At 38.4% G+C, this 16,039-nt stretch overlaps 1 protein-coding gene across 2 annotated transcripts in view; it reads right to left on the bottom strand.

Annotated features, from left to right (window-relative positions):
* Vcl (vinculin) overlaps positions 1–16,039 on the bottom strand; it is a 98,149-nt gene that overhangs the window by 38,442 nt on the left and 43,668 nt on the right. For both annotated transcript variants that reach the window (XM_048339089.1, XM_048339088.1), the window contains exons 3-6: positions 7,703–7,853; positions 7,409–7,517; positions 5,540–5,662; positions 4,470–4,630 (exon numbers count right to left, since the gene is read on the bottom strand). In XM_048339089.1, coding sequence (XP_048195046.1) covers positions 4,470–4,630; positions 5,540–5,662; positions 7,409–7,517; positions 7,703–7,853 — 544 coding nt within the window. The remainder of the gene's footprint in view (positions 1–4,469; positions 4,631–5,539; positions 5,663–7,408; positions 7,518–7,702; positions 7,854–16,039) is intronic.

The raw sequence follows: 16,039 nt of genomic DNA, 5'->3' as shown, positions 1-16,039 counted from the left end.
TTCTGACCACATTTCTACCACCACTACTCCAGTGGCAGTTCTTTTGTTTTGTTTTTTGTCAGCTGTGGTGCTTAAACTCAGGGTCTGAGTGCTGTCCCTGAGCTCTTCTTGTTCAAGACTAGCGGTCTACCACTTTGAGCCACAGGTCTAGTTCCAGTTTTCTGGTGAAGATATGAATCTCATGGGCCTTCCTGCCCAAGCTGGCTTTGAACTGCGATCCTCAGAGCTCAGCCTCCTTTGTAGCTAGGATTATTGGCATGAGCCACCAATGTTTTGAACAATCCAGTGTTTTGAACAAAGGTATTTCTGAGAACAGCTTGGACAACAAGAGAAAGTTGCCTAGTCCTGAGACATCAAGTAAGTTACTTTCTCTGGGCTTTACAGTTCATCATCTCTAAGAATGCCTTCCCAGCTCCAAAATTCTATGCCTGTTGTGAGCAAATAAGAAGATATATTTGCTGAAGATAACTTAGACCAAATGAGAAACATCAACCCCTTTAGCATTATGGGACTTTCTCCTTATAGGTTTGGAGAGTGGGGATAAAGTAGCAGACATCTTTGGGTTACCTATCCTGAATGAACTTGAGATAAATCCCTCATTCCATTGGTTGAAAAAACCTAATACTAGAACACCCATTCAGAAGGCTATATCCAACCTTATTGTTTTAAATAAATAAAATTAAACTCTGAAATCCCCATGGCTGGCAGTAAGGACTAGTATTACAGGATTGCTTGTCCTAACCAGTATTTCCTTCTTTGGTAAGGTACAATGATCTTCCCAGTAGAAGCTCTGAGTCAGTCACTGCATTTACTCATCCCCAGGCTAGAGCCACAGTGGGAGGGGACTCACCACAACTAACTGAATAACAAACTCCAATGAATCAAACTGCAAAGCTACTTCTGTTTTTTAAAAAATGTGCTCAGAACTGTTCTCATACTCTCTCTTAATTCCTAGCATGCATCAAGATATACATTCATAAATGTAAAGAAAACAAAGATTAAGAACTAAGTATGGAATTTATAGGATAGAATTAGAATTATGTTTAACTCAAAATTCTTTGGCTTCATAGTATATTCTCAGAAAACCTGCTAACTTGATTTTTAATGACTGTTGAAAAATGATAGTTGATTTGAGAAGAGGATGAAATTTACTTTCAAAAGAAATGAAGTGTTTAAGGTCCAAATTACTTTTAAATTTGTAAATGTGTGACCTGAATGTAAGTATGAAAGGTAAGGTAAGACAATCACCTACTATATTGCCTCTTTAGATATACTTTTACCAAGAATTTGTTTCACTTACTTTCTTCCCCCATTTTTCTAGAGGAACCATCACTTTCCAGAAGAATACTGCACCAATGGGGAAGCATGAAACAAGTATGGTTAGACAAAGTTAATTGTTTATTGGTAGGGATGAGAAGTGAAAAACACTGTATGCATGAAACAGGATGGAACAAGGACACAGGGTCTGGCTGATTTTATCACTGCTCACAGTTGAGCAATGAAAGATGCCTTCCAGTTAATCCTATTGAGCTGAAAAACAGACAAAACCTTTAGGAAAGAAGCTTCCCAGTTTAAATATTCTTATGACTAACAAAAACACTTGATGTGTGAATAAAGGTACAGTGGATAGAAACAGGGCTGGGAATGAAATGTCATGTTATCTTTTTATAGTATAATGAGATTTTTTTCAACCAGTTCAACATATAATAAAAGCAAACAGGTTAAAAAATAAACATCTGGTTCATTCTCATGTCATTATATATTTGAGTTTCTTTTGGCTGAACTAACTGAATTTACTTTTGTTCCTGATAAAGTTAGTTTTGCAACATCCTAACAAACTGGCCTCCTCTCAGATAAGCATAAAACTGGCAAAGTTACAGCCAGGTGTAGTGGAACACACCTGCAATTCCAGCTACTCTAGAGTTAGAGATCATAAGGGTCACAGGTTTGAGGCCAGCTTGGGCCAAAAAGTTAGTTAGCAAGAATTCAACCAACTGGGCATGATGACATGCAATTGCAAACCCAACTATGTTGAGAGGCTGTAGATAGGACGAGCAAAGTCACAGGCCAGCCACAGGTGAAAACTAAAGACCCTATCCAGAAAACAACTAAAGCAAAAAGGGCTGAGGATATGGCTCAAGTAGTAAAGTGCCTGCCTAAAAATAAATAAGATAGACAAATAAGTAAATAAATGAACAAACCTGGGAAAGTTACCAGTAACTTGTAAATAAACCTGGTGATAACCAGTTCCTTGTCTAGCCCCACCAACTGCCTATTCTCTCCCCATCCAAAAAAAACTCAGCTGACAACTACAAAAGCAATACTTGCAAAACGGTTGGTAAAAGTGAACTGAACACCTCAGGGGGGGAAAGGGAAAGGGGGAGGGATATGAGGGACAGGGTAACAAACAGTACAAGAAATGTATCCAATGCCTAACGTATGAAACTGTAACCTCTCTGTATATCAGTTTGATAATAAAAATTTGAAGAAAAAAAAAAGAAAATCAATCAATTAAATAAATAACTAATGATCCTAAAAAAAAAAACTCGGCTGATTTTGTTTTTCTTTTGTCTTGGTTTTTTTTTTTTTTAAGTAGCAGCTCTTGATGGTGCTTGTATGAAATAAAGCTTACATAGTGTAACACTCATTCACTAAATGATGGGTAACTTTTTCTCCTCCAAAAAAAGAGAAGCATTAAAGTTAAATGCTTCTTCCTTACTACTTTGTCATCTGCTAGAAGCAAAGGAAAGATTAAAGTTAGGAAAACAGGAGATCATAGAAAAATGACAGGTGATTTGCAGCTTAGGCAGCAGAACATGCAGTAAGCAATGGACTGAAGTTAGAAAACCCCAGCAACCCTTCCTATCCTTTTGATTTTGACTGGTAGGTTAATTATGCCGGACAGAAGAATGCCCATTTTCACTGTTGCTTAAAATCTCCAAAACACAGCTCCAAAAGCAACATTTCAGAGCCTGCAAAGACTGGTGGGAGAGGCACATACAGAGATGGCATCAGCTGCCAGTCTCCTTACCACAGAGCAGGGTCTACAGATAACTCACCAGCTACCTAGCTACCTAGAAACTCGCCCATCAAATGAAGCTGGGGCAATGACTAGGCAAAAAAGAAAAACAAAAGAGGTCAGGAGCCTGCTCAAAAAGATGTGTTTTTAAAAAGCAAAAAAAAAAAAAAGCTCAGTATGACCCAGAGTCAGTCTTCCCACCATTTCCTAGAGTCCCATATTAAATCACATTCTGACACATACTGGAGCACAGTGTTACACCGGCACACAGAATAAGGCATGGCACACAGCACAAGAAAACCCCACAGACATGCTTTTGTCTCTTTAAGCAAAAAAGAAACTAGAGGGCAAGAGGAAGCTTACCTTCTAAATAGGAGAAAAAGAATAAAACAAACAAGAGAACAACAACAACAAAAAAAATGCATAAAGAAGTCATAACAGGGAAGTGAAAGTTGTCAAATATGCAAAAATAAATATCAAAGACTTAAAATGATATTATATAGGTTTTAAATATAACCTTAAACATCTATGTAAACAAACCCATAGTTAAAGTAAGTAAACTAAGTTTTTATGAATAGTTCAATTAGCTTACTGGGTGACAAGAGAGAGGACTGGTTATTTTAGGCCCAAACCTGACCTTACCTTATAGTGGGTCCTAGAGGACACAAACACAGTTCTACTAAGCATCCAAAGGGAGCCAACTACAAAAATCCCCCCTTTTAGTAGGCTAATGGCCTGCTGGGTGGCCCCAAAGACAACACTGGGTTGTCTCCATACATGGAAAAGCTAGACTCTGGAGACTGTTTCCCCTGACTATCTGCTCTATAAGGAAAATAAAAGCCCAAACATCCCTGGTACCTGGAGAGCCACTACACAGGGAGAAGTAGACAAGAGCAACAGCACACAGAGCGCTACAAGGATTCCACCAAATCCCTTTGAAACCCAAGAAGAGTTTCTACACAGAGTGAAAAGATCTCTAAAACTAACTGGAAAATGTGAAGACTAGTATTTTAAATAAGCCTTCCTTTAGGGAAACAGAATAATCCAGAACACATCTAGAAATGCTAAGTCTCCTCCTCCCTATCTTAATGACCTAGCATCAACTACCCACATCAAAAGCAAAGATCCCACCCACAGGAGCTCACTACACACCTGAAGTCCTCCAATAGCCCCCACCAATGAGAATCCAACAGGAAGAAAAGGCTACACAGTACCTCAACCTCCTGCCAATATTTACCCCTATGCCTACTGTTTTCCTTGGAAAAAAAGGAAATTTGCAAAGCTAGCAAATAACCCAGGAAAACAAAAGCAAAAGAAAAAAGTACTATAACAATTTTGAGTACTTTTATGCTACCATTACAAGATAAAATGTGAGACTGGGAACAATCAAAATCCCCAAGAGGAGAAAACTTGGAATTTTTTCATAGTCCTCATCCACAGTAACACTAACCTTGCTGGCCCAGGCATCTTCATCCCAGGAGGTGAGTTGTAAGACACGAATGATCTCATTAATTTCAGCACTCATCTTTTCTACAGTAAAATTGCGATTTTTCAAAGCTTCTTCTATTCCTTGGTTTTTTGAGTTTTTAGTTGTTACAAAAATCTTCATGGCTATAAAAACAACCAGAAAATTGGCAACTAAGTTTGGAGTTTAATTTTGTTGTATAACAGTATTCACATGGGTCGGATGCCAGTGGCACACACCTAGCTACTCAGGAAGCTGAGATCTGAAGATCACAGTTCAAAGCCAGCCTAGGCAGTAAAGTCCATGAGACTCTTAGCTCCAATACACTATTCAGAAAAAGCCAGAAGTAGTGCTGTGGTTCAAGTGGTAGAGTGCTGGCCTTGAGCACAGAGAGGCTCAGAGACAGAGCCCAGACCCCAAGACTAGCCAAAAAAAAAAAGCCAGAAATGGGGCTGTGGCTCAAGTAGTAGAGCACCAGCCAGCCTTGAGTGGAAAAAGCTAAGGGATAGCCCCAAGGACCTGAGTTCAAGTCCTAGTACTAGCACAAAAAAAAAAAAAAAAACTCACATGGGTGCAGGCACATACTGACACTTAGCAAGTACAAATCCCTTTTGCTAGTTAAGTGAGCAGAGGGAAAAGGAAGCATTAGAGAAGATGAATCCTGGGCTCTTAGCCAGCAGTCAACATGAATCACTCAGTTAACAAGATGTCATCTTCCCCTCAGGTAAAAATAATGCATCTAGCGGGGCACTGGTGGCTCACACCTGTAATCCTAGCAACTCAGGAAGCTGAGATCTGAGGATCATGGTTCAAAGCCAGCCAGGGAAAGTACAAGAGACCATTAAACATCAGGGGAAAAAACAAAAACAAAACAAAAAACATAGAAATGGAGCTATGGGACCAAGCCCAGGCTCTAAGTTCAAGCCTCAAGATCATTGGGTATGTGGCCGGGGAGAGGGGAGATAAAAGGATAATGCATCAAAGTAGCAAAAGAAACTGAGCCTCAGAATTTAAAATATGCTACCTCTCCCCGCATCAGTAGAAAGGGGAAATACCTGAAATGAGAACTGGAAGCAACTCTTTCACGGTATTCATCGAGTTCACCAACATCACTCGGTGCTCCTGGTGAGTCAGCTCCTGCTGTCTCTCATCAATCATCTTGGCCATCTTAGTCATTCCTGGACACAAGGAGTAAATTGAGCAGGATGAGGATGAATTAGTAGGAAAAGTCCAAACTGATTGTCCATGTATTTAAACAAAGCAAATTCTCACTAAACCATAATATCTAAGCAATTTTTTTTCTTTTGATAAGTAATTTATTTAAAACCCCACTAAGCTGACATATATACAGACAATTTTTTAAACTTACACTAATATTTATATACATAAGTGTATTTGAAAAAAATTAATTCACAAGTGGGGGAAAATATTTTGCCAGGCTACTGTGCATACAGGTTTCATGCAGCACTTCTGCCTACTCTGCAGACTCTCACATGAACTTAGTACCGAATGCCAACACTGAAAAGCATTTTAACAATGACAATAATATGCTTTATTTACATCTTTGTTCCCCTCTGCTGTCCAAATTGGCCCAAAATTAGCTATACTTCATTTAAAATTAAAAACAAATGGTAGAATATGCAAGCATCTGGTGTTCTAGAATCAATCTGCTAGAGCTTTTTGTTTACTTTGGTTATTATTCAAAGGTGCTATGTGACTTTTTTTTCAAACTGCTCCTAGAGTTTCTTAGGTTTTTCCATAGACCATTAAGACTAAAGGGATGGTGTGAGGTGGAGCTTCTTCTTTACAAAGAATAACTTCATTTTGTCTTTATGTATTGGGATTCTGCCAACAAAATTCCATTAGGGAAAATAAATTTTTTTCAGTACTATGAGAAAATTTGAAGTGTTCAGATCACAGCTCCCTAGGAGTGTAGCTCATAGCAGAGCACTTGACTAACATGCAAAAAGCCTGGGTTCAACCCCCAACACATACATTCGAGCGCGCGCGCGCACACACACACACACACACACACACACACACACACACACACACACACACACACACACACACACACCTTGGCAAACAAAGCCTTTCCAGGAATGAAATTTATTAACTTTATAAACTATACTGAACCCTCATAAAAGTACTGTTAAGGCAGGGAGAGTGGAAAGAGGGGGTGAGATCAAGCAGAATACATTGTAAACATGTAGAAAGGTAAAAATGAAATCAAATCCCCCACATATGTTAATTTAAAAAATACTATTAGGTAAAAGTCAAAATATCATATTAAAAAATATATCATAAGATAATAAACCTCAAATTAAATGCCTACTCTGTTTATTCTGTTGGTCTTTACTTTAAGGACATTCAAGGTCATGTTATAATTCTCTAGGGTAAAAAGCTGGAATCAGTGTATTTTGAATATTCAATACTCAGATGCCTCAATAATTATTTCCAAATGAAATTTAACCACAACAGCTCTCTATCCTTCCAGGTCTGATTATATTATGCAGCCTTGGGCTAGGCATGAATCCACAATAGTAGGCAGGCTAATTAGCAACCTAAGAAGTCATAAAGAGCTACAGGCCAGCTGGCAGACACTGAAGGAATGCTGTGTAATGTGGAAGAGAGAGGTCAGGATTGAGGGTGGCCTTCAGCATTACAGTAATAGAAAAATATTTCCTACATTCTCCAGCAGTACTTGCAATGTCTGGTGTAATTCATTTGCCAGAGCCAGGAATTGTACAAAGCAAATTCAGATTTCAGAGAGAATGACATCTCAGCAGAAGCCCAATGTCAGTTCCACTGATAGAGACACCTAAAAGCCCAACGTATCATCTATCTTTTGTACATTGTAGAGATCCACATTGACAATTCATTGCAAGTTGTACTATAAAAGCTAAAAGCTGGATATGACTAACCTGGCCCCAGATTCTTTGTATAAGTGACCAAATCTTCCATAGTCTCTACTACCTCTGCCACCGTAAGATATTCCAAGATGCCTTTGCAAACGCGAATGATTTTACGAACCTGAAAATAAGAAATCAGAGGATTCAAGCAAGTGAACAAACAACACATAGCAAATATGACCATGCTTAGCTCTTTAACACTTGGTCATCCTAAATAATCATCCAGTGTTCCATTGTTGTCTTTAAAAGAACATGACTTTTTTTTTTTTTAATCTGAGAGGTCTGCATAGCACTCAGGTTGCCTACCTCAGCCTCATCAAAGGTAAGAAGCAGGTCTGATGTGCCAGAGAGGATGCCCCTTGACCCATCGATGAGATAATCTCGAGCAGGCACCGAGTAAGGGTCTGACTGAAGCATCTGTGCTGCCTGAACAAGCTTGGTGCAAGCATTCTCAACCCTGGAGGGGAAAAAACAACAGTCAACTCCCAGGCCACACCAAACAAAAGAACATCACTGCAAATGCAAAGAATGTGAATTCACATTTTTTTCCAACATGGAAAATAGCCAAGACCAATTGATAATAGTATGTAAGATTTTAGATTTTAAAATCTGCCATTTGGGGGCTGGGAATATGGCCTAGTTAGTGGCAAGAGTGCTTGCCTCCTACACATGAAGCTCTCGGTTCGATTCCCCAGCACCACATATATGGAAAACGGACAGAAGGGGCGCTGTGGCTCAGGTGGCAGAGTGCTGGCCTTGGGCGGGAAGAAGCCAGGGAAGGTGCTCAGGCCCTGAGTCCAAGGCCCAGGACTGGCCAAAAAAAAAAAAAAAATCTGCCATTTGTAGCAGCAGATACCTTCATTATTCATTCAGTGCACTGAGCTTGTGAATAATATTTTGTGGTTGCTGTTGGCAACAACAAAAAAATGATAAGAATACACTTGGGACCTTTTACTTTAGATTCCTATAAAGGTGTGCACTCTGATGGTTCACATCTGGAATCTTCACTACTCAGGAAGCTGAGATCTGGTGGATTATGGTTTGAGAGAGCTCAGAAGAAATATGCATGAGTCTTCATCTCCAAAATAACCAGCAAAAAACGAAGCTGGATATATGGCTCACGTGCTAGAGGCCCAAGCAAGCAAGCAAGCTGAGGGAGTATGAGTTCCTGAGTTCAAACTCCTGTACTGCCAAATTAATAATAATAATAAGGATCAGTGAACTATGAGATGACTCCAAGAAAATAAATGTCTGTGTAGTTGAAGTCCCCAAAGGAGAGAAGGTGACAGGGTTGAGCAGAAGTATTTAAACTAATAATTCTAAATTTTTCCAAATTTGGTGAAATCTATAAAGCCAAGCAGAAAAATATCAAGAAAACTACATTAATAAGATGAATGCTTATTTATGTGTAGAAAAATGAAACCTGCTGAAAGTATTTAAGAAGTGAGAATAGGATGAGAGAGAATGATAGGATTGGGTTGATCAGAATACATTGTACACATGTGCAAGTAATTCAATGAAACCTTTCTAACAATGAAACCTTTCTTATACAACTATACATGATAACAAAAAAAAAAAAAGAACTGCATTGGGAAAATCACAATAAAGTTACTTAAGAGCAACAATAAAGAGAAAAACATCTGAAACAAAAATAAAATAAACAGGCAGAAAAATGTAACACTGCCTATAAAAAAAGAATAAAGATAAGAATTCCAACAGACAGAAGAAAATGGAGCAGTATTCTAACTATTAGAGACGAAGGGGGGGAGAGAGAGAGAGAGAGAGAGAGAGAGCGCTCTAAAGGTATAACTCAGTGTTAAAATACCTGCTTAGGAAGTGTGAAATGCTGAGCTCACTCCTAAACACTGCCATGAGCAAAAAAGTCAAAGGAGCTGGACTCTGGTGGTTCACATCTGTAATCCTAGCTATTCAAGAGGGTGAAGTCTGAGGATGAAAGTTCAAAGCCATCCCAGTCCATGATTAATCACAAAAAGTCCATGAAACTCTTATCTCCAATTAATTACTTCCTTCACAGGAAGTGGAGCTTGAAGTGGTAGAGTGCTAGCCTTGAGCACAAAAGCTCAGGAACAGTGTCCAGGCCCAGAGTTCAAGCCCCGGACTGGCAAAAAAGTCAAAAGAGAATGAGGAGCCCCATTACCAGCACACTCACACATACACCCCCACAAAAAAAAAAAAATGGAATCTTATCTTACTACTTAATGTGCTTAAAATACAATCACTGACACAAAGTAATGCTCAATGCTATGTGTTGAATTAATTTTCACCACAGAGAGGCAACAGGAAACCTGACAAAATTATAGCAAACAAACACAGCATCTATTTGCAAGGGCCTAATTACTATGGAAGTTTTTCAGATTTAAAAAAATGCTAGAAATAATCATTAAAGAGAAAGGAAACTGGGAAAAAAAAAAAACGAAATGGAAAAAGTTGGGAGGAATCAAATTGATTTTCCACTAATGGTTCCCTTGTGTGGTAAAATGATAGGGCCAGAACAGACACTGCACCATTTTTTCTTCAATAAAACATCTGATCTGTACATTAAAATTTAATAGCATTCATAAAAGCCAAACAAATCCCACTATGACTAATAAGCAAGTAGAAACAGGAAGGAGTCCATCTTGTCTGTGGAAAATGTGATTTTATTTAAACATTTGAGCTATCTGGATTTTTAAAGTGATGACTTTAAAGTAGAAATCAGAATTTTAGGAAATAACTAAGGATCTGGTCAAATTTTTCCTAAATAATATGTCCTGACAATATACAATGATATCAACGTTAATTCAATCAACCAGTACAAGTTCAGGCTTCTCTCTACTTTTGAGACTTCAACCTAAAGTAACAGAAAATTCTTATGTTTTAGATTAAGGGATCAATAATGGCAGCCTCGCGGAATCATAAATACGCTGTCTTTAATGATAACCCATTCTTTCCACACTTACCTCTTGATATAATTTGAAACAATGTAAGAGGTATTCCTCAACTCCAGATAATTTTAATAATCATTAAACAAGAAATTTACCCTTAATCTTATTTTTAAATGGGGTACTGAGGATCAAACCAGAGCCTTGTGCATGCTAGACAAGCACTCTACCATTGAGCTGTTCTTGCATTCACAAAATCTAAGTTCTTTTTCCCATCTGTCTCTCTGTCTCTCTCCATGTCTCTGTCTCTGCCTCCCCTCCCCCCCCCCCTTTCTCTTTCTCTCTGTTCTGTTTTCTAGAGACAGAAGTGCTATGGAGCAGACACCAAAAAATGTGATTTCATGGAATTCAGAGTCCCCTAATGCATCAAGGAAACAGGTGTTTACATCTGGGACCTCTGCTTGGAGAAAGACTACAAGCATAACTAACAAAGCACCAACAGCACTGGAGAAGAAAGCAAGTGTGAGGAAGGGCATTAAGTTAAGGACAAACAGCTCATCAGTGAGGCTTTCTCTACCATGGCCACTGTACCCAGTACCTCCCTCATCACTCCATTTTCAACCAACCTGGTACTGGCATAATTACTTGGCAAATAGAATTAATCATTAGAGTTATTTTTTGTTTGATTACTTTTTGTCTTTCTGAGACAGAACTGCATTATGTAGCCTAGGCTGACCTAGAGCTCACCGGCCTCTTGCCTTAGCCTCTCAAGTACTAGTTTATACAAACAAGCTGTTCTCCAATTTCTTCTTCATGCTCTTTCTCTTCTTTCTCCTGATTCTGAAGATAAAGCTTAGAGCTTTACCAGTGAGCTACATCCCCAACCCTCCACGCTCTCTTCTTAATCCTTGAGATCTTTTTTTCCATCTGGGTAGGGTCTGTCAGGGACCAAGAAAGGCCCAGATCACTGCCAATGAACTAATACTGAGATTTTTTTTTTTTTGGGGGGGGGGTGGTGGCTCCAGGGATAGCTTGCTTGGTTAGCAAGTGTAAAGTCACCACTTCAAGACCTCCTAGGAAAAGAAAAAAAGGGAGAAGAGGGCAGGGAAAAAGAAGAGAGGGATTAGAGGGGAGGGCAAAGGAAGGGAGGAGATGATGAGATTCATGAAAGATGTGGTATATTTAAATGCATACATTTCATCATTTTGATTGTGTGGTAAATATTTTCTTTTAAGACATCCTTTTTGTGTGTGCTTATACACATGGCCTCATTTGAAGATTATATTATAGTCTAAGACCTTCATGATGTAAGGTCTCAGTGAGAAGAGTCCACCTCAGGTAAAGATATGTGAAAATGATTGTTACATCTTAAAAAATTTCTCCCTTGACTAGGTATATGTTTTAAACTGTTGACCCAAGGAATGACATTTCAGGTATTAGAAACCAAGAAGTTCAACTATTCTAGTACCCCTGAGACACAAAGAATCATCTTTCCAATCCCTCCTCAGATCTTTTCGTGTGTGTGTGTACACAAAATAAAAATAATTAAATATTATAAACATAGCAAGATTCAGGGGGAGGTATGAAAATCAACTTTCCTTTTAATGACTAGCCGTTTGGCACATTTTTTTTTTAACTTATAAGCAGCAGAAACACTTCTGTGGCATCTCAGTCATAGCTCCTATGCAAATAAAAATAATTAAATATTATAAACATAGCAAGATTCAGGGGGAGGTATGAAAATCAACTTTCCTTTTAATGACTAGCCGTTTGGCACATTTTTTTTTTTAACTTATAAGCAGCAGAAACACTTCTGTGGCATCTCAGTCATAGCTCCTATGCTTTGCTCTTGGAATTGCCATTTTGAAAGGTCAAGGATCCTCAGCCATTAGTCATCTGGAAACCTGAGTGAAGGTCTCAGGCATAGTTACAATGTTTAGAATGGGAGTAGGGAACACAGGGTACCATGACATGCTTTAATCTAGTTCAAGTAGCAAGTGCATACTGCACCAACTCATACTCACCCTAGCCTGCTCCATGATGAAGTGAAAACATGCTGCTTCAGCCCTGTGTTCCTGGCTAGATGATGTTACAGACCTTACCTGGAAAGTATCTCCTTCCCTGTCCCAACTCCTTTAAAGCATAACAGTAAAAAGTGACCTTCTTATTCTTTGTTGTTTTTTTATTTTACTTTTGCCAGTCCTGGGGACTGAACTCCAGGCCTGAGCTTCTTTTTGCTCAAGGCTAGCACTCCTACCACTTGAGCCACAGCACCACTTCCAGCTTTTTCCATATATGTGGTGCTGAGGAATCGAACCCAGGGCTTCATGTATACGAGGCAAGCACTCTACCACTAGGCCATATTCCCAGTCCCTGACCTTCTTATTCTTTCTTTTTTTTTTTTTTGGCCAGTCCTGGGGCTTGGACTCAGGGCCTGAGAACTGGCCCTGACTTCTTTTTGCTCAAGGTATACGAGGCAAGCACTCTTGCCACTAGGCCATATCCCCAGCCCCTCCTTCTTATTCTTAACAAGGCCAGTGGACAAAACAAAACACCGCATGTGAACACCCAAAACAAAAACGATAAAAAGCAATTCTACATCTTAGATGATAGCACTGAATACTAGTGTATGTGATTTTCGTGTCAATTAGACCACGTTAGAGCTGAGGAGAAAAAAAAATTCAAACACCATGAGTCATACTGAAAACAATCAAACCCTTTAAGGGTAACATCAAACCCTTCTTTGCTAGAACATGTACATTAAAATAACAAAAGCTAAAACATAAGTGCGCTCACACATGGTCCATATTCCTCATATACATCTATCTGTATTAACTCCTTTTGTGGGAAATACTTGAGGAAAGTGTTACCATCTATGGGTGGAACAGAGTACTGCCTGACGTGTGGGGGATGGAGTACCGTCTCTTTTGGAAGGTCACATTGTCACAGGAACACACATTTGGAAAGCCATGAAATCACCAGTGGCAACATCCTGTGACTTAACTAGACCCTGACTGAGTCAAAAGCTGTCAAACCTTCTCTTTCCATCTATAAAATGGGTTGATTTTAAACAGGTTTTATCTTGAAATTGGTGTTCTCAGAATTACCTAAGAAAATGAAAATATACATACACCATACTCAATAATCAGTATCTAAAAATATTCTTGGCTCTTTGATTTCTGTATGATTATGTGAGTTTTAGTCACCTCTTGACAATGGAAACATAAATACCACACATTTAAACTTCTAAATTCAGGGCCTCAAGCTTGCTAGGCATATTCAACAACCTGGGCCACATCCATAGCCCTGTAAGTTTAAAGCTTACTTTTTATTTCTCAATCTTGAAGGGTATAGAAAATAAACCAAAAATTTAATCTCTGTGAAGCTGTTTAGATCTCTTAGGCAAATTAATAAAAATGACTCTGTTCATTATTGAGAAGACTCAAAACTTTACAAATCCTTTTGCAGTCAGTGCAGAACAGTAACACACAACTAAGTTTAATGTGGTGAGTCCAAAGGTGATCTATTTAAAGTTTGAGTACTTGCTCTTGGTAAAAAATGCAGCGAGACAGCTGGCAGATGTGAATGATTATCTCAGAGAAATTTGGTCATCCATGATAAAGGTCAAAAATCTCTTATAATAGCAATGGAAAGGATCACGACTCAGTTTAAAAATCAAAACATTAGAAACACATATTAGCCCTAGACAACCAATGGACCCTAAATGGTATGGTTAAAACATTCATTCTTAACTTTAAAAAAAAAAGATAATTCTAGTCACTTCCACCCACAAGTGTGTTTAAAAATACAAATTACATCACAAATTAGTTTGAGTGCTGGTGATCTAAAATGTGACACTCTTACTTCAGGCCAAAGAGATCTAAATTAAGTATAAGCATACGTAATTCTCTTTAAAATTCTTCTTTGTACCTGAATACAAATTGTGTTTAAAAAAGAAAAAACCTTTCAAGCAGCTATCATAATTGGGCTTAATTAATTAGTTTAAGGGTTACACAAGGCAATTATCCAAGAAACATGATTAATGGCAAGCATATGGCAACAGAACACCCCTTTACACAGTATTTTTGGAACATTCTTTCATTCGATAGGCCTAGACATTACAAGAAGTTTCAAAAATAATCCAGGCAGGGGAATCAATCTTAGTTTTGATGATTCAGAGCAGCACTGAGGCAGAACGTGACAACAATTCACAGTTCTAAGTGCAACTGTCATTTGCCTGCCAACAGTAATGCACACTGTGCCCTTTTCAAGGAGTTCATATCACAAGACCATCGCAGAAGTGACACCTTTTGATGCATTTAGATACTGGACACTCTTGGGTAAGATCCGAGAACTTCCTTCCTCATTTATTTCTGCTCTATTACAGAAATCACAATGCAATTCCACTGAATACCACAAAAGCAAATTCACACTAACAGAAAACGAATCTGGGCAGCACGATTTGTACCTTATTCTCCTTCATTACAGGACTAGTACCCATTATTTATTCTCTACTTGGCTATGAATTTTCTGAAAAACCACTATTCCACTGATGAAGCTTTTCTGCTGCTAAATTCCTCTTGAAGTCTCTCAAAACTTCCATCACTTGACCCAAGCTCTCCCCATCGAGCTTAGTTACCTCACTGTGACTGAGCCCCTCCTCACAGAACCCATGAGCTGCTCACAGGATTCCTAACTATAGTGAGAACTCTCTTCCTCTGCATTTCATTTATGATGTGAACTTGTGTTGCAGCTCTCTAACCTGATATTTTTTCTAATATTTTTAAGTATCTCCAGTAGTTTCCACCTTGGTTTCTCCAAGATACATAGAAAAATAAAACTCATATCTATAATATACCTCAACTTGTTTCTATGTGTGTACTGTACATAATTCCCAGTCACAGTAGCTATAATCCCACTAATTTCTCTAACACCAAAGTAAACATAATAGAAAGCAAAAGAGTATATTGTACTTTAATGAGAGGTTTTCTTTAATGGTAAGCAAAAACAAGAGGGATAAATCCGACTTTGAATATTCTCGATTTGTTTTTTACCCTGCCTACCCCCATCTACTGGCTAGTTTCATTTTTTTTAAGTAGATATTAGTAAACTTCAGCACTTTATTAATAGAAACTATTAATGAATGACTTATAATTCATCTCTCAAGTGATCATACATTATACACTGGTAAAGCTGCAATATTCTATACAACACTGAGCATGCTAGACAAACAAAAGTCAATAAATACTCAATTAACTAATGACTATGTCTAGACTAACAGTCAACCAATTGCATGTAAACATGAATTACTACTATAGCTGACTAATGATGACGATGATGATGACCAATAATGATACAAAATACTAATACGGGGCACAGGAGCTGACCCTCCTGCTGACAGACTGTAAAGGAATAAATGACTTCCAGTGGGGTGAGTCTAACCAAGGGTTTAATAGTACAGTATTGCTGCAGCAATTTCTGAAGTTTGTGACTATCAGGGAAGTTTTCATGACAATCATCATGCAACTGTATGCCTCTTGCACAACAGTGTGGCTTCTAACTGCGATCTTGGGCACATTTAGTAAACTGTAAGCTTTATCTGCCAATCCAATCACAGAGCAGTTAACTTTTCCTCCACTTGTGGAAAAAGTGTCCCTGTGACAATGTAAATCTCATTCAAAATTAAAGTGGCTTCTTTATAATCACCTCAGTGCTGAAATCATGGACAACTGTAATTCAAATACAGGTTGAATAGCCTTTA

This window comes from Perognathus longimembris, chromosome 2 (genome assembly GCF_023159225.1).
Source record: "Perognathus longimembris pacificus isolate PPM17 chromosome 2, ASM2315922v1, whole genome shotgun sequence".
Classification (NCBI taxonomy): Eukaryota; Metazoa; Chordata; class Mammalia; order Rodentia; family Heteromyidae; genus Perognathus; species Perognathus longimembris.
Note: the sequence above shows the minus strand (reverse complement) of the source record. Positions and strands in the feature narration are given on the sequence as shown.